The sequence below is a fragment of the Populus trichocarpa genome, chromosome 14 (genome assembly GCF_000002775.5).
Source record: "Populus trichocarpa isolate Nisqually-1 chromosome 14, P.trichocarpa_v4.1, whole genome shotgun sequence".
NCBI lineage: Eukaryota > Viridiplantae > Streptophyta > Magnoliopsida > Malpighiales > Salicaceae > Populus > Populus trichocarpa.
Window position 1 is genome coordinate 5,093,977 of NC_037298.2, and position 27,437 is coordinate 5,121,413.

The following is a 27,437-nucleotide window of genomic DNA, read 5'->3' on the forward strand; positions in this document are numbered from 1 at the left end:
GCTTTAGATTTCTCAAAATTTCTAAGGAACCCATTTTAAATAAATCAAGATGATAATAAAAAAACCATCAGAGCAGGTTTTTTAAGAAACTGGTTTTTCTAAAATATTTTCTAACACAACTTTAGGAAGATATTGAGATTTTACGACAACATTTGTTATTTTCTTTCACTCGCCGTGATCCGACTGCCAAAACGAGATGAGAAGCTATTTTCAGAAGTAACTTATCTTTGTTGTTGTTGTTATTTATTTAAATCTTGTTGCATTGAGTACCATTTAAGCGAAGCGTGCCTTTATGCACAATCAATCAAAGAATAGCATTAAGGATTAAGTTGGGATTTCAACAGTAAGGAAACTAGCATGGCTACAAATTGGGATCGATCACCCGTTTGGGTGAGGAATTTAAAATTAACTCCAAACAGGAACTCCAGTCACAACTCCACTGTAATAGTTTTGTTGATGACCCACAGGGACTCCCAGAGCAGGCTGCTGCCAAGACGATGAACACCCATACCCACTTGGGTTCTTCGTCGCCGACGGACACACAGAATCTACTGGCATCTTGACTCTAGCCGAAACATTAATGACTCCATTCCTTCCACCACTTGAGTCCCTCAAACGGTAACTCAAGAAATGCAGATGATTCTCTGGCGTATAATCTCCCAGTATGTCAGAAATTGGAAGACTTGCTGTGCCAATAACTCTGTCACCTGAACTAGTCTTGCATTTCACTTCAAGGCTTATAAAACGAGTCTGAAATGGAATGTCTAGGGTAAGCTTCTCGTTCCATGAAGGGTTGCTGCCTCCTTCAAAATCAGCTTTGGTTGATCCGGAGTTAAGAGGGCTGGCTCTGGCAATAACGTAAGTACCTTTTTTCACGGATTTGCGATCCAGGCGTAGGTTTTCTGCGGATAAGACTGTGACTTCTACAGTGCGAGAAGCCTTATGACCTTGCTTGTCCATATGGAAGAATGAAGAGAATCGCAAGAGATTCGATTAACTTTCTGGCGTGTAAGAGCAAGTATGTATGATTTATGCTTGAGTTTTGGAAACTGAAACAATTGCTGGTACATAGAAACTGATGGCGTTTTTATAACGAGGGAGAAAGGAAGTTTGCTAGAAAGAAGACAGAAAGAGAGACGTTTCTTCTATCAAAGAGTTGTCTTCGCATGACTGGTCCACCAGACCAAATAGTTTTACCCAACCTCTATTTGGAACGCAATTGCGCAATCATACCGAAGAAGGTGCATTTAAAAGCTTGACCCTTTCCTCTTCCTTGGGTATGGATCTTGGAACCCACCTCCGTCGGTTCCTACAAAGATTCAATATCTTATGCGAAGGGTTTGGTCAGTATGCCCTTATAGTTGATTTGATTTTGAGACTGATTTAAATAAGAATTTGAGTTATTATATCAATATTTGATTTAATTGTAATAGTCTAAGACAGGCTCTTTCCTAGAGCACAGCGAAAACACACTGGGATGGGGATGGGGATGGGGATGGCGGCTCAAGGCTGGTATAAATTTATTTCTACTTTTCTAATTGGTGGCGGCGCCTCCGTATATAGAGATATCTGCTTGTTTGATGACCACCAATTAGTGATGTCATGGAACATAGAGTGACTTAATTACTCTCATTTTCTACCTCCTTTGCTTCGAGGCAAAGATTAGGGGAGGAGGGAGGATATGTAATTTTATGTCATGGAACATAGAATAATATCTGTACTACATTAAAAATAAAGCTCTTTTAGAATGTAGTTAAAGTTAACTAACATGCTGGGTGATATTACTAAGGAAGATAAAACATGTTTCTATAATATTTATTTTTCATATGTTTTTATGATTTAATATACATGCTTTTTTATAAAATTAAGTTTTTTTTATATCAAATACTTTTAAATTTAGAAATTGGACTAAGAACTGTTTAGTTTGCAAGTATAATGGAACTAAACAAAGTCTCAATCTAAATGAAAATTAAAAAAAATGAAAATGGAAGTAAAAGAGAACTGTAGAGAGGAAAATTTAAAAGAAATTGCATGGAAAAGTTCAAGATTACTTCAACGTTTAATTTTCTTCCAAGAGAATTGTAAGTTTCCTGCATTCAATTACATCATAATTGGGTTAAAAAATATTGTTAATTAATTACAAGTCATTACGTGGAAATCCGGACGGTCCATTTATATTTAAAAAGACTAGGATTGAAATAATAAATATACTAATAACTTTGATATAACTTATAAGAAACGTCCTTTTTTATTATAAAAAAATAATTTGAAATATCGAGGTCAAAGTTTATTTTGATAAAAAACGTGGTACAGGTTAAAGTCGTTTTAAATAACACACCTGGCGGGAACCAACCGAGACGTGTGCTACGCATTAATTTACTTTTAAATTTTCGACATGCAAATTTGCTGAGAGAGGAACCTTGGGCGAAAGGATTAAATTACTTGGTCTTTCGCCGTGTCAACCGTCTTAAATGATCACTGGGGGCCACCAATTTATTTTTTTACTGTAATGTAATCGGCAGCTTTGATGACGTGTGAAGAGTATCAAATAATTATTTTAACTTAATAAATAGAAAGAATCAACCATATTTTATGGAGAAGTCAACATCTCTTCGGATTGGCTGTTAATTTTAATCACACACCTGAGGAGCAATCTGAACCACCCAGTCCTTCCTCGTGTCTGCCACGAGGTCGGTACGCTGATGTTTTTGTAGAACTTATAAGTCTGATTCGGAGAGGTAGATTCCAATTTTTATATGAGGAACAATACCTAAACTTGAGAATGTTCTAGAATCTTTTTGGCTCTAAAATCTTTTTAATTGCTGGTTCGAGAACTATAATCTTTAGCTCTGGAATTGAAACATTTCCTTATATATATATGAGAAGAACTTTCGGATTAATAAGAAGGAAATTTAATTGGAATGAATCAGAATTTTTCAATAAAAAAATTGTGGGCTGAGCTATTTTTTATTTTTTAAAAAATAATCCTCTATGGATGAGAAAATCTGCCCTGCAGGCCGCTTGCGGGATGCCTGCGCCTAGATTATATATTATGAACCCATTTGACTTGATAATCAAAGTGTTATCTGTGCGGAGTTAATTATGATCAATTTCCAATAGTTTAATGAAATAACCGGCCTTCGTTCGTTTTAAATACTACCGTCTAAATCCTACGGTTTTAAGGCCGCTGATAACGTAATCCTACGGTCAATTCTCTGTTCTTTTCCTCTTTATATATATATATATATATATATATATATATATATATATATATATATATAATATAATAACTAGATGAATGGAAAATCTTGATTAGGAAAGACTGGAAAAAATGTTACAGAAAAAAAAATGCAAAATTACAATATAAGAATTAATAATTAATTTTGATAAACTATAAAAACTTAATTGTATGAAAAAAGAGAGACTAATGTTGTGTTTGTTTCTCTGAAAGTGGTTTTTGAAAAATTATTTTCTAAACTTTCCTGTGTTTGTTTGACATTAGGAAAGTTGATCAACGGAAAACACTTTCCGGTCAACGAAAAATACTTTCCGATTTGGTTTCCAGAAAAGTATTTGCCTTTTATTTTTGGACGGAAAACACTTTCCGGAAGTTGTGAAAAATTTAGAAATGTCATATTATTTACTGATTATATCTAATTTGATCCTCAAACTTTTGATTGCTATATATATATTGTTTTGAATATTTATTTTTCAATTTCATCCCTTAAAATTTATTTTTTATATTAACTTTGGTCCTCATTTTTATAATTGTTATTTGCTTTTTTCCTTATCATTTTTTAATTAAAATTTTTATCTATCAAATTTGATCCTCATTCTTTTGATTGTTACTTATTTTATTTGAAATAATTTATGAAATGTTAATTATTATTATTTTAATTTCTTAATTTCTCAATTTTTTTTTTTAGATTTGATCTCTATTATTTTAATTATTATTTATTTTAGTTGAGATAATTTATGAAATTATTTTTTTCAATTTCATTCTCATTCAACCTTTATTCCTCATTATTTTAATAAACTTGAAAAAAACAAAACATTAATAAGTTATTTTCCAGCTCATTTTCCATGACATAACTAAACAATAGAAAGTGTTTTCCAACTTATTTTCTATTACACTACTGAACATCACAAAATAATTTGCTTTTCTAGAATTTATTTTTCTGGAATTTATTTTTTTAAAAATTACTTTCCAGGTAATTTCCGGATAATAAACGGGACCCTAATTAGGAGTGGAAGTGAAGGAGAAGATGCTGGTCATGTGAATATGTGGTGAAATTGGAAAATTCCTGTCACAATGCCAGACGACTCTTCCAGACGACCAATAATTTCCACGAAAAGGTGAAACAAAGTTGAAGTCGCAGTTTTTGGCTCACGAGTCCATGGTAGCTAGCTCTGAAGGTTCGTGGATGGAAATTTCGATGTTAAAACTTGACGAGCTTACAGTGAGAGGGAAAGATTTGCTGACCAATCTCGGTTTTGACAGAGATGGGTTGAATCGATGCCCAATTACACACCCGTCCCTGTACTTCTAGCCCATTGCATATGCATCCTTCGTAATTTCTTTTTCTAGTTTTGTTGTCATGGGTATTCTCAATCCACTTTCACATACCGAGGTTAAGTTCAGTTCTTCAAGAATGGTCGGAAGGGATATGGGTCCAATTACCGAAACTCGCTACAAAAATATATCCAATTGAATAGAATTGGCTCATTTCTTGCATGATGGTTTAATGACATCAAGAAAAACTTAGTTACCATCTCAAAAACCTCTCATTGCCTTGAAATCCACAAGTATCATTCTGACTAGTGTTCCGAATTGCTAACTTTTGATTATGTGGACATGAGATACTTTTCACTCCTAGAGTCCTAGTAGTTCAACTCCACTAACTAGTATGCAGGTTTCAAACATATAAATTGGCATGTAGCTGCAGCCTCTTTGTTCAATGCAACCATTGTCAAGGGCCCCATTAAGAAAACCCAGTGCTCTGCTCTTGCTAAGTAGCCAAGAATTTTCAGCAACTTTGAAAATTAATCACCCTGCAAAAGAGATGACGCAGGAAGCATACGTTAGCACTCATTAGGAATGATCAATCTCCTGGTATTTCTGGATAAGAGAACTTCTGTCACACTACTGCACAAGATTCTCAATCTTCATACTGTTATCACCCCAAAAGAATTCATTCACTTTTGAAGAGTTTCAATGATCGACATCAAATTGAATGGAGCCAAAACATTTGAGCGTAGGAACATATAGAAAGGCTTAATCACCATGATTCAGATTTTCCATAATTTCAAATGATGCAGACTTGCCTCATGAAAATATGGCATTAACAAAAGCCTCGGCATCAAAGGGTTGGAGGTCTTCTACACCTTCTCCAACACCCACAAACTTTACAGGGATGCCAAGCTCATCAACAACACTGACCTGCATAAGAAAATTAGTCCCCTTAATTACCAAAATCATGAAACAAAAGGAATGCATTGAAACTGGAGCATACCACACAGCCACCTCTAGCAGAACCATCGAGTTTTGTCAAAATGAAACCAGTTATTCCAACAACCTGTAAGCGCAGTTGCATGTTAAAGACTCGAACAAGATGTTAAACGCTTGAAGAAAGAATAATAGCACCAAAGCATGGTAATGGGGAAACTTTACATGTATGAAAAAACAAAAGGTATAGTTGAGTGTGTAGCAAGCAACTTGTCTAATTGTTCATTCCTTAATAACATTGTTAGGTTTGTTTCTTCCCCTAGATAATCATGTTTAGATTATGGTCTCTCTCCTTTCCTCCTTTTGGATTATTCCTTTGGATGCTCTAAGAATCTTCTTTTCCTTCTTCCAAAAATTATCACAGGCACAAAAATGCCAACAAGGAAGTTGAGAACACGCAAATTATAAATGAAGAGATAATTACTAAAATATTTTGCTAATTTCTATTCTACAAGAATTCCATCTATTGTTTAAGCTCAGTCCTTGGCAATGCAAAGCAATTTTTTTGGAGTAAATATTGGTCATGATAATGTTTCCTCCCCAAAACTCCAGAACATACATATATATTCACAAGTCCCAAAAGGGGTTAAATTGCATATAATCACATTTCGGAAAAGTAATTAAATCATCTTAATGAAAACAATGAATAACAAGCCATGTTTGATGGAGAAATATGAGATAGGGATATTACTTCATTGAACTCTCTTGCTTGTGGAAGCATATTCAAACCAGTAGTCCCATCCAACACTAGTAAGATCTCCTGCAAATCTTATGAAATGGCATTTCACAAATCTACAAAATTGGGGTTTTAAATCAAATCAGATATTTGGAATGACAAAGCAGAGAATTTTGATATTCAACTCATGCAAATGAACTTTCCATAACCAATGATCATAACCATATATCTTATCTCAAAAATCCATATAGAGCTGTAATTACAAAACATTGAACAAAAGATTTCAAAGGATTAAGATTTCTGCTAAAATTTATCAGATTAGAAACTTGTAAATTAACCATGAAAGACGGTGTTGGAGACTGAAACAATGGTACAGCAGTCAAAACTTGAATAAAAACATCACAATGAGCTCACAATTATAAAATTTTACAGGATGCATTGAAACACTTCAATGCTAATAAGATATTCAAGGCGGCAAACAGTTGAGCTTACATTAGGTGCACCACGAACTATTTTGCCTACAGCTTTCTTACATGCGATCAACTCTTCCATGAGGCTGTAATTAGTGTGGAGACCTGACAAATAGATATATATTTCAAATATAACAGGTAGAAAGCACATAAAAGTTAGATAGATAATCATGGGATATCCGTAGACTTACGTCCAGATGTGTCACACAAAACAACATCAAATTCTTGTTCTTTCCCTTTCTTTACAGCCTGAGAAAGAACTATTCAGAAAGCACTTTAAGATCATATGTTAGTAGCTATACCAAGTAATCTTTTAAAGATTGGTAAAAGCTAAAGAAGAGACTGATTTCATTAGAGATCCAGTAGTCTACCTGATGATGCTTTGGCCTTTTCTCTGTCAGCCACAACAATCTCACACCCAGTTCTTTCAGCCCATATCTCCAACTGATCACTGGCAGCTGCCCTAAATGTATCCCCTGCTGCCATCAGTATCTGGAACAATAGCAAAAGCACAAGGAAATAAAGATGGACCTATTGTGGATAAGACAATCTCTGTTTTTGAAAGCATCAGGTGGACAAAAGGATAACCTAGGCAACCATTCAGCTGGAAAGAGAAAAATGAAAAGAAAAAAAGCACGCATGCACAAGCACTTCAGTAGGATCCCTGAACATAGTATTCCGACTGCACTTCCTGGTACACCCTCTACAATTGCAGATATTAACTTTATTCACTCCCCTAGGAGACAACATCAATTTTCTAACCCCCTGTGATAATTCTATCTATTCAAGCAATTCATAGCAAAGCTTTTCCAGAAGATCTATAACATAATATTCAAATAAAGGGCAGTTCAGAATTTTCTTCTACATTTGGACATACAACATATTCTCTGTTCTAGTTTAACCCAGGATAGTAGGATACAACAAAAAGGCAGAATAAATGTTATATTTTGAAAAAAAAAATACAGTATGCATTGCGCTACAATCATAGTTTCAGTCCATAGAGCACAATTCATCAAGGAATTTGTGTGAAGTAAGTCTTTTTGAAACACAGACCATGCACTTTAAATGCAAGACAAGACTGAAGGTTTTGCATTCTCCGATATAAATCTAATCTTAATCCATATCAGTAGAATCAACACACAGTATTGGTATTTGGTAAAACAACATCATCGAGAAATATTACACCAAAATTCAACAGCATATTCATTAAACCTTTGAGTCCTCATCTCTATAAGCACATTTTCCTTGGGATGTCAAAATCAATTGCCTGAAACTTTGAATGATATTATCTTCAATTCAGCTCTAAAAATCACACAAATACCAATTTTCTAATGCTCTCTCTCTCTGTGTAAGGCACTTATCACATTGCAGAAAAGGCAAACAAAATCTCACCTTTGCCCCTTCATTCTTCAATCTATATGCTAGCTTTCCTGCAGCAACAGTAAATGAGATCATATTTCTTTAGCAACAACTAGAAACAATATAATAGAAAAAACTCAAGAACACATGTTCACGAGAGCGTATTTAGGCAGACCTTAAATTTCTCAAAAGTGTAATAAAGCCTCTTCAAGCTTCCAAGTAAAATCTACAACTCAAACCACCCCAAAATTTACCACCTAATACTTCACCAACTTCCTTATCAGAGCCACACTTATCTCAACGTGTACATTACCAGAAACCATTAAAATGTTGGCATTCATCGGATTGGCTTAGGTAAATATTCTGATAACTCCTTAAAAAGTTCACCCTCATTTCCAAAATTCAATTCAAAACCAAAAATTAGAAGCTCAATTCTTGACTTACCAAGAGATGTCGTCTTCCCACCACCATTAACACCAACTATCATAACAACAGCCGGTTTCCTGATAACACAACACAAACCATATCAACTCCAAAGGGAAAAACCAAACTTTACCATCGCACAACAACAGAGAATTAAAAATAAAATAAAAATCAGAACCTGAATCCAAGTTGAAGCTCAGTTTTATTCCCTTTCTTCTGTAACAAATCCAGCACACTCTTCTTCAGTGCATCCTACAAACAAAGAACACTGCAATTCAAATGCCAATCTTTTCTGAACAGTTGAGTAATCAATACTTGTAGTAATCAAATAAATACCTTTATTTCACTCCCTGATTTAAGCTTCCCTGCTAATATATCCTCCCTCAATTTCTCCACAATCTGAATGGTAATTCTTGGCCCAAAATCAGACACCAACAAAGCCTACAATCAAAACCCAAATATAAAATAAATCAAAACTTCCATCCATTAGCTTCCAAAAAAAGCTTAGAATTTAAGCATTTCCTAAAACCTCTTCGAGTTCGTCGAGGACACGGTCGGTTTCAGAGAGGTTCCAGTACAGTAAGAGCTCATCAATGACAGCAAGGTTGTCTCTGGTTTTGGAGAAACCTGAGAAGATTTTTTCAACATCACTTTTGGCTTTCTCTTTTATTAAACGACCTAGTTTAGTAAAGAACCCGGTTTGGCTGGCTAAGCATTTGAACCGGGTGGGTTTGGATTGTGGGTTGAGCCGGGTTCTAGGGATGGTGGAGAAGAGGTTATTGAGTTGTGGTGGTGGTTTTGAGAGGAGAGAGAGATGAGCTAGAGTTGCCATTTCTTAGCTCTGCAACTGTGAGTGCTTTTTTTTTTCTTCTACGGATAAACTAGCTTTCAACGATGTCGTTTCGGCCTCAAATCACTTTTTTTTTCTTGCTAAATATTACCTTGGGATTTTATCAAATTTCCTTCATGTTGCCTTTAGCTTGGCGATCGAATGTTTTAGTCTAGATTTTATTTTCTTTCAATTTGAATTTTTAATTTGAAAAAAGAAGAGAAAATTACTGAAAAACGAAAAAAAGAAATGATAAAAAGTTATTAGCTGGCCAAGATTCCAACCATGAAAAGCACCATTCTTAGTATTAACATGTTCTTTTAAATGAGAGAAATTCTATTAATATGTTTTTAACTTTTCTCTCTGTGTAATCGGATATCAGAAAGTTTTTTAAATGAGGTTAATTTTATGTTCTGGGACTGATTTTTTCAAATTTAATAGCAAAATTGTTTTTTTTTTTTTTAAGATCACTAGAATTTTTTTTAGATGTTTTTAAATGATAAATTGATTGAAAAAAATGATTTTTAGCCAAAAAATTATATCCTGATTTTCAAACCACCAATGTCTTCATCCCTCTTGCCAAACCAATCAACCGAGGTTGTCCTAAGAGGAGTCTTCTGATGTCGAGTACCTTCTCCCTTCAATACTCATCAAGCTGCTCAGTGAGTTTTCAAGTAAAGATGGAACCTTGTAATCTCTTTCCCTGCAAATTGCTCGTAGAAACAAGCATCTACATGCATAACATTGCAGAAGACTAGAAGGCAACAATAAAAGATGCTGAATCTGCAGGTGAACCAGAAATGACCGACAAAGTATTGAATTTGTGAATGCAGGAGCTGTAACCGTCGCCATGTTCTAGGATTATCACGTCCTGTTCCAGAAGTCCAGTTCAGCTTCTTTGTTTTCTTTCCCGTTTACGATTCACAACTTCAATTTGCAGGGAAAAAAAGGTGAGATTACCCTAAAGTTGGCCCTTGGCAGAAGGAAAAACCATCCCTAGAGACTAGAGTAAGAACCAACCTTTCCCATACTTCATCCAAGAAAATTATTCTTTCATCTGTAAATGCACTGGTTATCATTAAAAAGAATCAGAAAGAAAGATCCTTTTCACCTTGAGCTTGGATCCACTCCTGACATTTCTATTATGATAAAACCAACAAAGATAGCTCTGACCCATAAGAATAAACTCAATTCAAAAGTTCAAACATCCCTTTTCACCATCACATTCAGTTTGAAATGATCATTATTCCATTCCTGTTAGAGTCTAAACAAACTCTCCACGAAAAGGCACATAAACATATATAGTCTATCAGCTATCTGCAACAGGACATCAGAGTATAGCCATGGGTATCTCATTCTTATTGAACAAGTGAAAAGACTTTATTCATGGTTACAGGCAAAGCATTCAAAGAGTTACAGACAAGATCATATGTAAAACCACAGAAATTTCATAACTTGGCAGCAGGCATGTGATAGAATGTAGCACGAGAAGTAAAGACCAACTTCTTGGTTTCCTTGATTCTGAATTCAGATGCAACTACAGTCAAATTCCTTCCACTCTTCAGTACGGACCCTTCAACCAGCAACACCTCCTGCCAAGATAAATTGTTTGATAGTAGCAAATTAGATAGAAATCCTGAAGCATGTGAAACCAATCTAATTATCACAAGTAAAAAAGTTACTCTAAGAAACTAATACACAGAAGTTGCAATGGCAAGTGAACGAGTTTCAAATTAAAAAACTAAACAACAAAACAAATGCAAAGGCAGGCAACTGAGTGGTGGACAATTTTCTGAACATAACAAATTGATTGAATTTCATTGCATCAAATTTTCTTGAGCACACACTTGCATAATCAAAGAATTTAAAATCTGGAAGACTGGTGCAACCTAAGATTGAAGAACCCCATCATTAGTGTAGAGGCTTTTCTCTATTACAAATGAGGCAAGCACGAAATGGCACCAAAAGAGAAACTCACATTTAGTTTTGCTGCAGAGAGGTAACAGATGCTTAATTCACCAAGAAAAAGTTTTTTATCATCAGCCACAACAGTTCTAGCACAAGCGATGGACGCTCTCTCTGCTATAGCCCCAACAGCGCCTCCATGTAGCCCATTATAGTAATTCTATAGCAGTTAGAATAATAAATTGTTTTTCAATCCAATTTCTTGATGAATTAAACACAAGAGAAAAGAGTGAGAATCTTACGCCAACAACGGGCAAGACAGGGACGATACAGGAGACATGGCCACGTTGGACATGGCCGGCTTTAAAGAGATCGCGAAAGAGATCGGAATAAAAGTCTTTAGAAGTGGAGTTTTGAGGGAGAGAGGCATGGATTCCTACGCTTTCAAAAAACCTTGTGACTGCTAAGACATGCTCTGAAGGTAAGTCTTTGGAGATGGTCGTTGAAGAAGAAGAAGTTTCTGTCATCTCTCTGATTTTTTCAGTTCCACAAACGTGGAATCTTAGACCAAAGCCTGAAACCTGCACAAAAGGGCTACATGACAGATTGCTGATGTGTTGGCCCTTTTTATATTGGAAAAAATCAAGCGTGGGTCCCAGACAGTAAGGGTTATAACTGTAAATTTGAAATAAATAAATTCAAGATTCAAAAGGCCTCGGTTAAAAAAAATAATCAAATTAGAACCCCTGGAAATCAAAACAAATTCTGTTTATGTAGGAAAATAACAAAATTAACTAGAAAAAATAATAAAATTGATAAAACAATAACTCCTAAGTATAATTTAAAAGCCTTCCTAACTACAACCGGTTAGATTGAGTCGATCTCCAAAAGGCTTGTAGAACCTTCTGAACAAATTCCTTTTTAACTGTGAAGTGCTGCCTCACTTCGAAGTTCGAACTGATCATATCTTGCTCGTTTTTCCTATATTTGCCCGTTTTATTTAGGCAAAGAAGGCTACTTAAAGAGCAGATGATGCCGTAAATATTCCAGTGGATGTGGCTTCATGAAACTGCTCGTTCCATCGACGGAATTTTTTGAAATCGATTGCTGGCAGGGAGTAAATTTAGCTGGCTAGCTGACAGCATCTACCAACTTCAACCTCATTTTAATCTTTTGTCATCGTTAGCATTTAGCAGTGGATGCTGAGATAAAAAAGAAAAAAAAAAGGAAAATGTGTTTGACAGAGATTTATATGGCAAAGATAGTACAACTAGCAGATGCTGGATGGTGTAATGCTCTAAAAGCTGGATCATGGGCTGTTGAAATCGGACAAGAGTTGGCCAGGGACTCGGGAATTACTAGACACCTGCATCTAGAGATTGTTTCCTCGCTAGGTGGGAGAGCAACTCGTGACCAAGGATCAAGAAGGTGGGGGACGTCGACTCGATGCTTTGCAAACAGATACCGTGTCCTGTAATCAGAAGGAAATGGGTACTCGGAGTTAATAATCATACGTTTTAAAGGGCTGATTTCTGTCCTCACAATGCTCTCTGCTTCTGGTGTTCATCGAGGGACTGAGGTTTGTGCTTCCCAGATGCTCCTCGTTTTATTTGGGACAGAGTCTGCTCTAAGACTGTACGATTATAGGAGAGTTTCGAAAGACAGCATGGAATTGGCTCTTTCAGGGAGAGAAAAATCCCCCAAACAAACGTAAATGCTTCAGAATATTTACATCTGAAGTCTTCAGGTCACACAAGTAAGTACAGAGAGGGGAAAGGTAAGAAAATAAGAATATGGCACTGTTGGAATAAAATCCCTTCGGTGTATAATATTTTTATTGTTAATATTTTTAGTATATATATTTTAAAATTTTATTTTTTTAAATTATTATTTTATTTTATTTTATTTTATATAAAATTATTGATTTAAGCATATAAGATTCTCAATATTTATTAAAAAGAATTTTTTTTGTAAATATTAATTACTGATCACCGGAATTTTTAATATCAAATCACCACATATCTTAACTAAAAAAAATAGATTAGATTAGATTAATTAATTATCAACCTCATCTCTTATTTTCTTACAATATTTATAAAAATCAACCCCAGAGATGACGTGAGAAATATAGAATTATAGATCACCCCCGCTATGCTATTATGCAAGTGGAGAGTACTTCACCCCGAAGGGAAAATAGAAAGATTCGAGTGGATCAAGCCCACAGACCCAAACAAATAAATCTTCTGAACATTTGGGCTGAAAGCCTTTATCCAAAAAAACATCTTTCTAAGCCCGGCCCGATAAAATCCATTTCACCACTTCCCTTCCCTTCCTTGTTTTTGGGGTGATTAAAAGTACGGTCGTTGGTTTTTAAATTGTTTTTTTTAGAAATATATAAAAATAATATTTTTTAAAGAATTATTTTTAATACGTAACATTAAAAGTTTTTAAAAACAATAAAAAAAAATTTCAATTTTTATAAAAATACTATTAAAACAAAAACAAATTCTTCCGTAACAAAAACTTCGAACTGGCACCTGTTTTTTATTTTCGACGTAAAAGCAAGCAGCCAGGCGGGGCTTTAATTAACAGCAGACCCATCTGCTGAATTCAGTTCGATCTTCTCTTCTTTTCTGCATATATTTTTGGAGATTTTGGTTTCTGGGTCAATCACAGAATTGCTTAACACTAACAAAATGGTAATTCTTAGATTGAAAACCCATTTTCTTTCTTATATTTTGAATTCCCATTCTATTTTTCCTCTTTTTATCTACTGGGTTTTGATATTAGATGAGGTATTTGTAATGTTAAAGAGATCACTGAATATGATTGGAATTTGGTGCTGACTTATCTAATATTCACCTTTATCATGTACAAGAGTTTAGATCTGACAGTAACATTTGATGATTTGTTTTGTTTTTCTTGTCGATTTTTACCGTATCTGGGATCGAGGGTTTCTTTTCAGTTTTCAGTCTATGTTATTGAAGAATGATTGATTAGTGAGGATCTTTAAGGGCTGAGCTGACTGGTTGTTTGTACTAGACTCTACTAGGTAGGAAATAAGGCTTTGGCTGTAGTGTCAGAATTGCGATGATTAGGATATGTATTTAATTGTTATAGTTTTGGGGGTGATGAATTTGTTCGCCGAAATTGCTGCAGCTGGATTAGCATGCAATGTATATGGTGCTTTGGATGAAATGTGATCTGCTAAGTGAATTTGGAATGGCAGATTTAGTATGTCTATTTTATTTACCATTGAAAACCACTGGAGTTTGTAGGCCAGACCTATTTGACACCCGATATCTCATTTCTGTACAGTAGAAGATCAGTGGTAATATTAATAATTGAAAATTATAGCTGATTAGATACAGGGTTAATGATTGAAAATTATAGCTGATTAGATACTGGGTTAATGAAGTTCATCTCGTGGTTTGCTGTCAAAGAGTGAGTTATCATGGTTTGATTCAGAACATGTATGTCGAAGATAAACCTTACTTAGTTTGGAACTTTCTAAGATGAAAATCTCAACATGGTAACTCTGGTTTCTGTAGTTGTCTAACTTGTCTGGAGTGAAAAGGGGGCACAGAGAACAGGTGAACAAAGTAGTAACTATTGTATTAGTTTTTATGCATGTCAACCTTGATATGAATATAAACCATTTTATCCCATGCTAATTTTCAGATAAATGCTTTTCCCAGAAGGATTTAGTAATTAATCAATTATTTTGTTTTCAGCTATTGTAAAGTGTAAAGTTTCTATGTTAGTGGTGGTTTTAATGCCCATCTTCCAATATGTTTCAGATTCAATTTGTACTTCTCTTTAGTCGACAAGGAAAAGTGAGATTGACAAAATGGTATTCACCTTATACACAGAAGGAAAGAAGTAAGGTAATGTCAATAATATCTTCTCTTCGAGACTGTTGTGTTGTAGATCATCAACTCTTAGATATGTATTTTTTTTAAATGCTACCTTGTCGGTGAGTTTTTGGACCTTGCAATGCCTATTTTACACTGTTCAATTGTATATGGAACAATTTCCTGTTGATATTTCTCTGGAATTAATGTGCATTTTCTTACATTATCAATACTTATTTATATCTTAATGCACCTTGAGAAGGTCATCCGTGAGCTCAGTGGAGTGATTTTGTCTCGAGGACCCAAGCTCTGTAATTTTGTTGAATGGAGAGGACTCAAAGTTGTTTATAAAAGGTAAAGCTAGAATATGATTCAGTGTTTTGCAGTGAATATCTGGAAAATGTTCATCCATCCATCTTAGAGCTGATAAACTTTGTTGGTTCCAATGTGCATATCATGCAGGTATGCTAGCCTTTACTTCTGCATGTGCATTGATCAGGAGGACAACGAATTAGAGGTCCTCGAAATAATTCACCATTATGTTGAGATTCTGGACCGATACTTTGGCAGTGTGAGTGAACTTAGACTCTGGTTATTGTAAGGCCTGCAAAGTCTTTTTGACTGGCATTCTAGTTTCCATTCAATGGTTCACATTTATTGATAGTTTAACAATTTATATATTTTTTTTCCAGGTCTGTGAGTTGGACTTGATCTTCAACTTCCATAAGGTATGCCTGCTTGTTTTTCATTTTTGTTTTTAGTTTCAAGCATTTCAAAGTTAATTTTGGTTTACCCCATACTGTAAGTGGTATGATGCCAGAAGTGGTTTGTTCCAAACATGTCTCAGTACATAAAGCATATTTTATTTGTCTCGTGCATGGATACGAAAGTTTCTTTGCTTATTTATTTGTTTGCTGCTTTAACATTGAAGGCCTACTATGTATTGGACGAGCTTTTGATCGCTGGTGAACTTCAAGAGTCCAGCAAGAAAACAGTTGCTAGGCAAATAGCTGCTCAGGTACTGCCTTTTATTTTCCGTACACAATTTCTTAATTTGTTTATTTGTCAGGATATCTAAGTGCTACCTTGTCTGAACTACAGGATTCATTGGTGGAGGCTGCAAAAGAGCAGGCCAGTTCGATAAGCAATATTATTTCCCAGGCTACGAAGTAGGATACAGGATTTGTTAAAACTTTGAAGTGTTGTTCCATTTGCATTGAATTTTATTATTCTTGAGATCTGAAATGTATGTTATGTATGTTTTCTTCGGGATGGTACACTGAACTATATGTTAAATGCAGCTCATATATTTTCTGATTTAGGTCTTGATCCTGTGAAGATTGACTAACTAAAATTTTCTGAGTATTATAGCCAAAATTTGGATTCTTTAGGAGTAATCAACTGAAGATACCCCATTGTTAACGCAAGATTGATTAACATAACTGCATATGCCACCCCATTTTCTAGGCTGAACTTTGACCGTGTATGTGTTCTGAAGCTTCAGCTTGTGTAGGGTCCTGATAGATGCATCTGTAGCAATGACTGGTTTGTGGGAACAGTGGTTCCATCGGCCAGTTGCAGCTGTAATGGCACAGCATGGCTGCTATCTACTTCCCTAGTGGGAATTGATTGCCGTCCATCCATCGATTTCCTCTCTTGATATCAGGTAACAGAGAGCTGTGGTCTTGAGACGTATCAGGGAAATGAAACAAAGCCGCACGTGACCTATCAACCAGGAATTAAAGTCAAGGGCATGATCCCTGCTCAACATAGTAGTGCCTATCTCGCTGATTTTGTAGGATGCCAACCACAACTGTCAATGAACAAGAGGATGAGCAAGACTGCTTTGATGTCTTCCGCTTGTGTTGTTACTAGATAGGATAAAAAAAAATTACCGTGTTTTAAAAAAATATGAATCTGGGTTTAATCATTTTATTTAATTATATGATATAAAAATATAAAACTAGGTTTAATCAATTGATATCATTTAATTATATAATAAAAAATAACAATATCAGTAAATGGATTGAATTTTTTTAAAAAAAAATATGATGACATGCAAAAAAATAATATGAAAACACTGAACAATAAAAAAAATATATAAAACAATTCAAGTTAACCCGAGTTAGCATTTTAACTTCATGATTTAAATTATTAAATCGAGATAATTCTATAAAAAATAAAAAAATACAATACACAATTCTAACCATCTAAATATAGAGTTCCGACGTCCTAAGAAGAAAGGGATATTCAAAGTAAGACACTATTTGTAATGTTTGGAAACGCGGCTACGACAGCGTTCTCAAAAAATTTAAATGTTTTTTTTTTACTAAAATTTAATATGGTTTGTATATTTTGGATTGTTTTGATGTGCTGATATCAAAAATAATTTTTAAAAAATAAAAAAAATCATTGACATGCATTTTGACACAAAAAGTTATTTAAAAAGCATCCGCAACCACACTGCCAAATACGCTCAAGTTGCCTTTCAATGGTGTACGCAGATATTATTCCACCATCTACGAATGCATGTCAGACTATTTCTGTGTCTAATTTGTATGAGAAATAGTAGAACTCTAGGTCATTTCATCAGAGAGGACATCGTTGCGGTTCAATTGACAATCTTGAGGTACTGATACAAACTCAAATTTTGAAGTTACCTCTGAAAGATTTTAATGTAAACAGACACAGAAGAAACCATTAGAAAGCAAGGGCAAGCATGATCGTTTTTATCTTTACACTGATCAATGTGTGCAAGTTACCTCGGAGCATCTTTACACTGATTAATTTTGAGGTACTAATACTCGTTTGTGTTTAAGTATTTTTCGAGAGTAGAAGCAGAAAAGGATTGCTGTTCTCTGCGAGAAAGATATCATATATTATCAATGAGTAGATGAAGCATGAGAAGAAGATAAGCTCCGACAGAAATTATATAGAAATGGAAAAACTTTCGAGTCAGCTGGTAATTGTTCAGACGAAGAGTGTCACTCACAACCCCACATCTTTTGATGGTTTTGTTAATAATGATTAACCTCTAAAGAACCATCAATAAGCAAAGGGTAAACGAAGATCCTTCATCTTTCTCCCATCATCTCTGCCTGCAATAACAACCAAAAAAACCCCATCGATTTGAATTTTTTAATTGTTCTTATAAAAATGGAAAGGACAGAGAGACAAAGTGATGGTGCCTGGCAGCAGAAATAAAAAAACTCTGCTCCAAAAACGACCCCAACTGTAAGATTCCGTCTTCTTCCCCCCGTTATCCATGCCAACAAGAACAACCCAAAAATCCATTAGCTTCAACAACAAAATTCTTTTTTAAAGAAAGAAGAAATTGAACTCACATGCCTGGATGCACTGATTAGCTGCCTAAAAGTCAAAAATCAAAGGGGAAACTGTGGTCTCCAAGCAGCCACATCTCTTGGGAAGGACACGACATGGAAGAAATTGAACAAGATTATCGCGAGATCAATAAGTTTTTTGGTGATAAACACTGCTAGAATCTACCGTAAAAGACCTCACAATCCACATATAAAATTTTTATTTTTTTTATTATTATTTTGTTAATTGGAAACTTCTGATCATCAAGCATTGGGGCTGGAGCTATCTGCTGGTCTAATTTTGAATACCGAGAGCCCTTCTAGTTTTTCCCTCGGATCAATCATACGCACCAAAAAGCAGCCAGTTGTGGTTAGCATCTCCATTGATCGAAACGTGAATGAAATAAACAAAACAAATCAGAACCATTGCATTGCATTTCCATTCCATGCATGAAACTTCAAATCCAAGCATCACAATAAACATGTGAATATGTTCTTCCTTTCTTAAACAATGGACTGCAATGTCAACCAGGGAAAAGTAGGAGCTTTTTGAGAGCAAATTCTTTCGCAGGGCAGAACTATATATGTGCTAACAAGTAGTTATGTGCATGGTTTTTGACCAAAAAGTCTCTGACAGGAATATTTCATAAAAAGAAAGTGCGTGTTTTCATTATGATTGCATGGGCAAAAAATTAACAAAAGAATATTTCGTGTATATTTTTATGTTTTCATGAATATTCTTTTGTTGAGAGAGAAACATACATCACATCTTGTGCCGACTGCCACTCACATTGCACTGATGAGATAATCATCTAAAAATTAAATATGATTTTTTCCAGAAATTCAAAGGAGAAGAAGAAGAACAGGGGTTTGTCAAACCACAACCCAAATCGAAGGATACGGTTTAGCATGCTAGGTTGCCTAAGCAAGAATCTTTTTTAAATTTTATTTTTGGAACAACAAATAAAGAACTTCATAACGTGCATTCATTCTTTGTTTGGTCTCTGTCATTACAGCTCACCATTGTCTCTAGGGTGAAGTCTTGCAAGCTAGATTGCTCAGCAATCAGCATCATAAGAACCACCTGATCTAAAATGCATTGCAATAAATCAATTACGTAACTTGCCCAGCAAAGATCCTCAGGCCATCAAAGAAAACTCCCCGAGTCCCAACTATATGTAGAAATCGAGACTAGACATTCATATAGACTGCAAATGACAGGCACTAAATTGCATAATAATGATTAATGAGACTATAGGAAAGTTAGATACAGGCCCGCTTTCATATCAAGATGAAATAACTTATGACCATTGAACAATTCTCGAAAAAAACCACACGAAATAATCAGAAAGAACATAAAAAATAAAAACATTAGGTGCCTTGTAATATTTTCTTATTTAGCTTACCAAGAGAAACCAAGTACACTCATCAATAAACACGATGTATATTGGAAAATAATTACCGTGAGCAATTGTCCAACTTCTCTCCAGTATAGAATATAGTTAAAAATTTGTTCGGACTTCAAAATTTGGCCAATCATAGACTAGTGTAGATTCTCCGAAAAAACTAAGGAGCCATATCTCTCTCTCTCTCTCTTTTTTTGTTTTATGACTTACCAGCCACAACCTCAAACCCGTGGGGAAGAAAAGCAATGATTAGTAGTGTGATGCTCCCTTGTGATCTCTAGGCAGAAAATAGCCAATTGGAAGCTCTGGCACACCAACATGAGAAAGGGAGATGCCGCCACATAATTACAACGAACTCAAGAAAGTCACAGCATACGTCATAAATGCAGGACCAGAAATAACCCATCCTCACAGAAATTGCCAAATCCAGTAAGATTAACACAAATGATTCTTATTCAGGATGCTGGAACTCAAGATCCAGTTTCCTCTTTAGATGAGATCTGTCAGCACTGCACAAGGGAACAAAGAGCACATATTAAGAACACTGAGGGTAAAGTCAAAATATCATTGCAAACTGTCCGGATGCATATGTTTCAGTTTCCTTAAACATTATGGTATCATCAAAAGAACTAGTTTTATGGAACAAAGGAAGTGCGAGGGAGTGTCTCAAGAGCATATTTACCTGTACATATGTTTCCAAAAGGTGGAAGGAAAGCTTATGTGAGGCAAGGCATGAGCCTAATATAGGTTGAGTACAAAGCATTTCTCAGACAATGAAATTACTTTCTGGGGAAAAGTTAATTATCGTACAAATCTAATCCACTTTTTATTTCACATAAACAAAATGGAATTGGAATCTAATGTAGTTTTATTTACCTACTTTTTTCTTATTTAGTTGATAAGAAGATATTTTTATAATCCACAGCCATCATTTTATTTCTCTAGATGCCTTTCCTGTCTATTTATGATTGTTTAATGATAATATTAAAATTCAAAAAGTGAGCTTGTATGGTAAAAGAAATCATGGCACAAATAAATGATCCAATTTGTTGGATTCTTTTATACTAACTCCCAGTAATATCAAAAATAAAAAATATATCTGATATTGGGCTTGATATGGGACAAAAAAAATTGGGGTGAGAAATTACAAGAATTTTTTCTTTCTTTCTTTCTTTCTTTCTTTTTTCCTTTTCTTTTTGGGTAAAAGAGCAATACAAATTCAAATGAAAATAATGCACTCATGCACAAGATTGAAATGGTAAAAAAGTAAATATTAAACATGTATATGTTAAGGGTACCAAAATTATTAAGAGAGTAAATCCAAGGGATGTTTTTGTTAGTAGTGTGATGGTGATGTGGTGACTCTGCTGGAAGTGGTGTTGTTTGGTGGCGGCAAGTAAAGTAGTGGTGCTGGTGAGTAGCGGTACTGGCTGTGCCAATATGGTGATCTCAGCTTTTAATCTCCTTAGCCTAAAGCACTTAAGTAGAACCTCCCATAAAATGAGAATAGCATTTAACTCGCCTTTAATCATTTTAAGGGATTTGGAAAACTTTTAAGATACATTATATTTTAAAGCTACAAAAAATATGAATAAAAAAATGCCAAGATATATAGTTTAATGATAGCATTTATTGTCTTAATTTCAACCAGGATACAATTAATGTCTTCAACCATAAGTGAAGAAGAGAACAAACTTTAGATGCTCGTTAATTCATTTCAATAGTGACTGTAAATTTGTAAAAAGTTTATGGGGAGTTTATCTCCGTCGAATACATTCTAATTCAAAAGTTGGTTAATATCAAGGAGGGAGTTTATCTCTCTCATCAACTATTAATGGCAGTCTAATATTCAAGAAAAGAAGAATCTATGATATACATTAAAATTTGCTCAAAGAAGATTTCTAAGAAAAAAACAATATCATAATGATATTTAAAGAAAAGATAAGAGACATTAAAGCAAAAGGTCAAAGACAAATAAACATACAACCAAGAGTCTCACATCTAGTTCATAAGAACATGTGCCCTCATAACATAGCCTCATTAATAGATAGCCTATCCTCAGATTAAAAAGTAGCTATCTGGCATCCAAACATATTGACCCAAATTATAGTTAGCTGTTTACAGTAATCAGACCATTCTTTCCAAAATTTAAATTAACACATCTAGTTCATTATGAGATTTCTAACCTTGTAAGAGAAAAATGAATTGGACTCAATGCTTAAATCCCACCATCAGGTTAGCTTTTGTTCATTTAATCTAATGTCACATTTTTTTTTTGTAATAATGGAGCATGTCTTGTACATTCCCGACTTACATATATAGTGCTCCTAGCCTTATTCAATTTAACAAAGCTCAACCTCCACTGTAATCCCCAAGAAAGAGCAAAGAAAAGGGAGAATATAAAAAAGGTCCCAAATTAAATCTTGAAGCTTAAGCCCACATAATTTGAAAACTTGAAGCCTTAACTCTAGGTCAAATATGAAATTTCTTATGAAAATACATGACAACAAGAATATAAATTTAAACTCCACCTTCAAGTTTAACGGGCTGCAACCTTATTTGCTTTTATTATTTTTTGGGAAAAGGACATGGTTTAACCATTTTGAAGTAATTCTTCATAGAGATAGTTTTACCTGTTAATCGTAGGTCTGCTCATTGGTTTTGATCCAAAGACAGAAAAATCTACTGACATCAGCACCGGTTCATTCCTGCCCGTGTTATCCCCAGCTGCCTGTCTAATCTCACCGCCACATTCATCAACCTTATCAACTTGGAATGAATTTCCAGCAAACCCTTCACGATCTGACATCACTCTTCTTGCCTTCCTTTTTGGTGACAAGACAACAGGACCATCATGTACATCTGAAGTCCTAGGATTGTGTGATTCTCTCTTGGGAGCTGGTCTAGGGAGCTTAGCTGGATCTGTGGGCAGAGGTATGGAGGTGAAATACCTAAATGCAAAACAGAGATGAGAGCGGGAAATGAAATGATAATATAGATTTCCAATTTGAAAGATTTTGGAGACCTGTGTTCCAATGCCTGTTGCACTGAAATTCTAGCTCTTGGATCATATGTAAACATCTTAGATAACAGATCTAAAGCATCGTCACTAGCCGTTGGACACAGTTTTCGCCAAGGTTGTATAATCTGAGATGAATATTCTACAAAATCAGGAAGCCATTCCAAATCAGGCCACTGCAAAGGAGTTGGAGTCCCCAACTTCTGAAAGATCTTTCCTAGTTGATCGATATCGCTATCCCCCTGTCAGACACTAAAAGTTAAACTGGTTCTGCAAGTGGTGATTGCAAAATGCTCCATGGGCATACAATTGATAAACATCAAAATGATTAGCTAGATGTTACAATAAAATGAGCTTTAGCCAAATCAATTTGTATCCACTATTCAGCATGTTCTTAGAAAGGAAAGCGAAAGGAAGAAAATGTATGCAATATGTTTTGATAATGTACCTAGGAAGAGCATGTCTATGGATTCACAATTGAAGGCAGAACCCCATAGCCCAAACCTTTATTATTTAAAAGAAAATGGTCAGATGAGATTCCTTGTTGTCAGTGTTCATTTAGCAACTTTTAGTGACAAAAGATGCATGAAAGGAAGGAGGTCAACGTCTCTAACAAGAGCAAAGAAAGGCAAGAATTCCCTTTGATGTCCATTGACAATATTGATGAAATAACTGGGTGGGAGTGGAAAATTCATACAAGTCTTATTCACAAATAAGGAATTAGAGCTTTATTATATTCTCCGATTCCTGTTCTTGGTGGTTTACTGTTTGGGAAACTAACTTAAATGTATGAACACGTATATTGCGGAGCTTGGAATTCCTCTCCCACGCGAAACCTCTCAAATCCACAAGCAATAAATCTTATACTCTACCAGAAGTCTGCAAAGATTTGCCACAAATAGACAAAAACTAGTGCCACGTATCACAAGCTACTGGAAAATGAAAAAGAAAAGGATAACTTAGTGTCTTCCCGTTGTTATGGGAAATTTTAGGAAATGGGACATTGTGTGGCACAAAAACCTTAAAAAAATTGGACAGGATTTATCTTAATGAGAAAAAAAAAGAAACTTTAACCTTGAGTTCCTAGGCTTTGCAAAATACAATTGACAAAGGGTAATTGCACAAATTCAAATATAATGGTCTAAGATTGGAAACGAAAGATTTACAAGAAAAATATTCCAGATTCCTCTCATTTATCTTTAGGCCCATTTTAACCACACATCTTAGAATTTTCATTCCACATGTTTTGATGCCCCAACACCAACAATGAAGTTCACATTGCCATAGCAGAAAAACAAAGCATAATTGCAGGTTATGCAGTTAAAAGGACTTTCAAGAAAAGAGTTCCAAGCGTGGGAACATCATGAAAAATTTACTCTTTGATCATCGTTAGAATTGGCCCCCTTGACCTCTTGACCCAGGTATTAAGTTCCTAGGCTTGAGGCAAGGCATTGGATTAAGTTCACATTTTGCAAACAATCACAAAAACTACTCCAAATTTAAGGAGAAAGTAACGTGTTAACGTGAAAGTTCGCTGGTAGCCACCGTACCAATGAATTAAACTAGAGATCCTAATTTCAAACCATGCTTAGAGAACTCAAGCTCCCAATTTTACAGCTAGAGATCCAATTGCAAACAATGTTTAAAAGTACAACTTTAATCCATATAGACCTCTACACAAAAGAGAATAGGCCAACTGCATAACTAATATGACTGCTAAAACTATGAAGAGTATGTTTCAAGAGTGAAAACCACATTTATGACAAGCATGAAAATCTACTCACCTGTAGGAATGGTCTGCGATTCAGTAGCTCTGCAAATATACAACCTGCAGCCCATACATCAACACTAGCACCATATTGTTTGGCACCAAACAAAAGTTCAGGTGCTCTATACCATCGAGCAAAGACCTGGACATTGGTATTCAAACTTGCAAGTTTAATTTTTTGTGGAGGATACAGGACAAAAGGAAAATGATCAAAACAATTGGGGGGGGGGGGGAATGGAAACAAAGGATGATTTATCCATCACAGCATCATTCCTGACACATGATGTATGGTTCATAAACAAAATTTGAACTGGTTCCACACCAGCCATCTATCATATGATCAGCTATCACTGCTGCTAACAAAGCTTATTTCTTAAGCAAAACATTATATCAGATCTTAATTATAAAAATCCTTTAACTGAAAATGCTTGAACGTACACACTTACTTGGTGTGTGAACTTGCGACCAGGACTTCCAAAAATACGTGCTAAACCAAAATCTGCAAGCTTGAGCTGCCCATTAGATCCTATCAACAAGTTATTTGGCTTCATATCCCTGCACATAACAAACACCATACATTTGATACCAATTCTGGCAGCAATTAACATCACAAACTAGCTTCTCAACGACAATGCAATACCTATGCAAAACCCATTTCTTATGGCAAACAGCTAGTCCTTTCAACGTCATCTGAAAGTATGATTTTATATCCCCTGGCGAAAGAAATATATTGGGATCGCGAATCACCGCTTCAAGATCAGTCTCCATGAACTCAAACACAAGATGCAAGTTCCCTTTGTGAGGGAAGGCATGGATCAACTCGATTATATTCGGGTCTTTAAGCTCTTTAAGAAGTTTAATCTCTCTAAGTGCTGTAAAATTCACTCCTTCCTTTTGTCTTCCGAGCCGAATTTTCTTGATTGCAACAGTCTTCCCAGTCTGCAACATGCCCAACACTATCAATTAAAAATACAAAAACAACCTTATGGAACCTAAGCCCCCATTTTTTATTTATTTCAGACAATTACCCTATACATACCAACTTAAAATCTGATCAAATTAAGTAAAACTAAATTAGTATTTTTACTAACTAAAATAACTCCCTGAAAACCAAAATCAAAAGCAGCTTTCTTTCTTTCTTTTCTTTTTTCCCCTTTAATTTCTCTATAAGCAAACAAAACAAACCCTAAAAAGTTGAAAATTTCTTCAGTTTTTATACATTTGTCATAAATCAAACACAACAGAACCTAAAGATTCAAAATTCCCAGTTCTAACGGACAAAATCCAGGTAAGATTAATTACCTTAGTATCAATGGCTTTGTAGACAACACCATATGTACCTTCACCAAGAATCTCTCGCTTTAGATATCTATCCGCTACTTTCTTCTCCCCATCATTCTCTGACATTCTCGATTTATTTTATCCGTGACAAGAAGAGAGGCTTCTCCTTTTCTTTTTAGTACTCCACTAAAGGCTACAGCGCGTAAATTGCTAGACCGGCAGTGCCTGAAAAAAAAGAACAAGATGTGAGTGAGGGACAGAGTCAAGGCAACGTATATAAGGTAATTTACAAATTGATACATACAGTTTGATGCTAGTGACAATGTGGTATCTGTAGCTTCGATTGCTTTTAATTTTACTCAATAATTTCATTTATTTTGCTTTCCAAAGAAATTATAGTATTCTTTTTTCTTAGTATACAAGGTATCTTGAATCCCATTACGCGCAACCTCTCAACTCCAAATAAAATTTGTAAAACAGAACTTACATCCTGCAATCTCTAGCTGTTAGTATAGTTTTGGTCAAGTGTCAAAAAACTACTATGTTACAAACAAATATTCGAGCACAGTTATTTTGCTCAGAAAGCCCGAGCTACAATGACTGCCAGCAAACTTCTGACCACCAAAACACCATTAAAGCAGCCACTCACATCCCTATAACGTTTTCAATTTCATTTGCAATTCAACTTCATCAAAAAAAGTCACAGTTCAGTTTTCACGGACACTGATGGAAGTGTCATTTTTATATTTATTTATGGCCGGAGCAGATCTAAAATGGGGAAAATCGTGATTTGCTGTGGTGGTTCACACGGATAAGTTGATGGTAACGGATCATCATTGGCGATAGCTCAACTCCCTCTTCTTCTCTTTCACTTTCAGGCTTTCAGCCGTAATGCATTAGTTGTCAAAAAAAAAAATCAGTTAGAGGTGTATATATTCACAGGAAAATATTGATTTTTCTTTGCTGATAAAATTTGAGTCTGAGTTAGTAGATGTAAAACAAGTTATTTGGGGAATGAGCTTTAATTCAGTAATTAATTCATATAAAAAATTAATAAGATAAAAATAGTATTTTTTTTTATGTGTAAAGAAGACGTGACGTGTGTATTTTATATCTCGTTGATAATGTTTTTTATCTGGTGTTATTCAGATAAATCTTCTTTTTATTTATTTTTAAATTCAATTTTGATATGATACTTTATTATTATTATTTCAATTTTTAATTTGAGAGAGGAGAGAGAGTTGTCGATTCAGTTGGTAAAAAAATAAAATCTCGGTTCATTTGTTAATCTTGATATAAATAAGTTTCATTTTATGAAAAGAATTACACTGAGGTGTTTTTTTGTAATCTTATTGTTTGGGATAATAAATCTAAACTTAAGAAGTTTTTTGGATTTAAGTTAATTTTGGGTTTTTTCAATTGATTTTAAGATTATTTCATTCTATAATTTGATATATTAAGGTCTCTATATTGTTTTCTAGTTATTGCCAAGCTTTTTATTTTTTTTTAAAAAAAGATAGATAATATTTCATTTATTCTTTATTTAAAAAGAAGACTTCAATTTTTAATCTATTTTAACTCAAAATAAATCTAGTTAAATTGATTTAATACGTTATCATCT

General features: G+C 34.7%; 5 protein-coding genes across 8 annotated transcripts; 1 reads left to right on the forward strand and 4 right to left on the reverse strand.

The window, feature by feature from the left end:
• Positions 1–405: 405 nt before the first annotated feature.
• On the reverse strand, positions 406–960 carry LOC7496940 (BON1-associated protein 2). Its single transcript, XM_002320738.3, has one exon. The coding sequence runs from the start codon at positions 958–960 to the stop codon at positions 406–408; it is 555 nt and encodes a 184-aa protein (XP_002320774.1).
• Positions 961–4,766: 3,806 nt separating this feature from the next.
• On the reverse strand, positions 4,767–9,405 carry LOC7464911 (cell division protein FtsY homolog, chloroplastic). Of its 4 annotated transcripts, none has more exons than XM_024584394.2 (12): positions 8,964–9,399; positions 8,771–8,875; positions 8,613–8,686; positions 8,456–8,514; positions 8,045–8,082; positions 7,024–7,144; positions 6,844–6,912; positions 6,675–6,757; positions 6,198–6,266; positions 5,514–5,576; positions 5,284–5,440; positions 4,767–5,052 (listed from the first exon to the last, which is right to left on the reverse strand). In XM_024584394.2, the coding sequence occupies exons 1-11, from the start codon at positions 9,264–9,266 to the stop codon at positions 5,327–5,329; spliced, it is 1,098 nt and encodes a 365-aa protein (XP_024440162.1). In that variant the 5' UTR covers positions 9,267–9,399; the 3' UTR covers positions 4,767–5,052; positions 5,284–5,326. The 4 variants fall into 4 exon arrangements, 3 of the variants coding, with proteins under 3 accessions (XP_024440162.1, XP_002320775.1, XP_024440161.1); XM_002320739.4 differs by having other exon boundaries at positions 5,322–5,440; positions 8,964–9,398; XM_024584393.2 differs by having other exon boundaries at positions 5,326–5,440; positions 8,964–9,394.
• A 1,083-nt stretch (positions 9,406–10,488) lies between these two features.
• LOC7464912 (uncharacterized) lies at positions 10,489–11,766 on the reverse strand. The gene is made up of 3 exons (XM_024584790.2): positions 11,471–11,766; positions 11,242–11,388; positions 10,489–10,855 (listed from the first exon to the last, which is right to left on the reverse strand). The coding sequence occupies exons 1-3, from the start codon at positions 11,693–11,695 to the stop codon at positions 10,712–10,714; spliced, it is 516 nt and encodes a 171-aa protein (XP_024440558.1). The 5' UTR covers positions 11,696–11,766; the 3' UTR covers positions 10,489–10,711.
• Positions 11,767–13,669: 1,903 nt separating this feature from the next.
• Positions 13,670–16,343, forward strand: LOC7464913 (AP-1 complex subunit sigma-1). Its single transcript, XM_002320069.4, has 7 exons — positions 13,670–13,867; positions 14,969–15,055; positions 15,285–15,376; positions 15,485–15,593; positions 15,715–15,750; positions 15,954–16,040; positions 16,124–16,343. Exons 1-7 carry the CDS (start codon positions 13,865–13,867, stop codon positions 16,193–16,195), a joined length of 486 nt encoding a protein of 161 aa, XP_002320105.1. The 5' UTR covers positions 13,670–13,864; the 3' UTR covers positions 16,196–16,343.
• Positions 16,344–19,718: 3,375 nt separating this feature from the next.
• Positions 19,719–26,068, reverse strand: LOC7496941 (cyclin-dependent kinase D-2). The gene is made up of 7 exons (XM_024584348.2): positions 25,838–26,068; positions 25,176–25,474; positions 24,982–25,090; positions 24,552–24,677; positions 22,774–23,009; positions 22,382–22,699; positions 19,719–20,257 (listed from the first exon to the last, which is right to left on the reverse strand). The coding sequence occupies exons 1-7, from the start codon at positions 25,940–25,942 to the stop codon at positions 20,200–20,202; spliced, it is 1,251 nt and encodes a 416-aa protein (XP_024440116.2). The 5' UTR covers positions 25,943–26,068; the 3' UTR covers positions 19,719–20,199.
• Between the last annotated feature and the right edge of the window lie 1,369 nt (positions 26,069–27,437).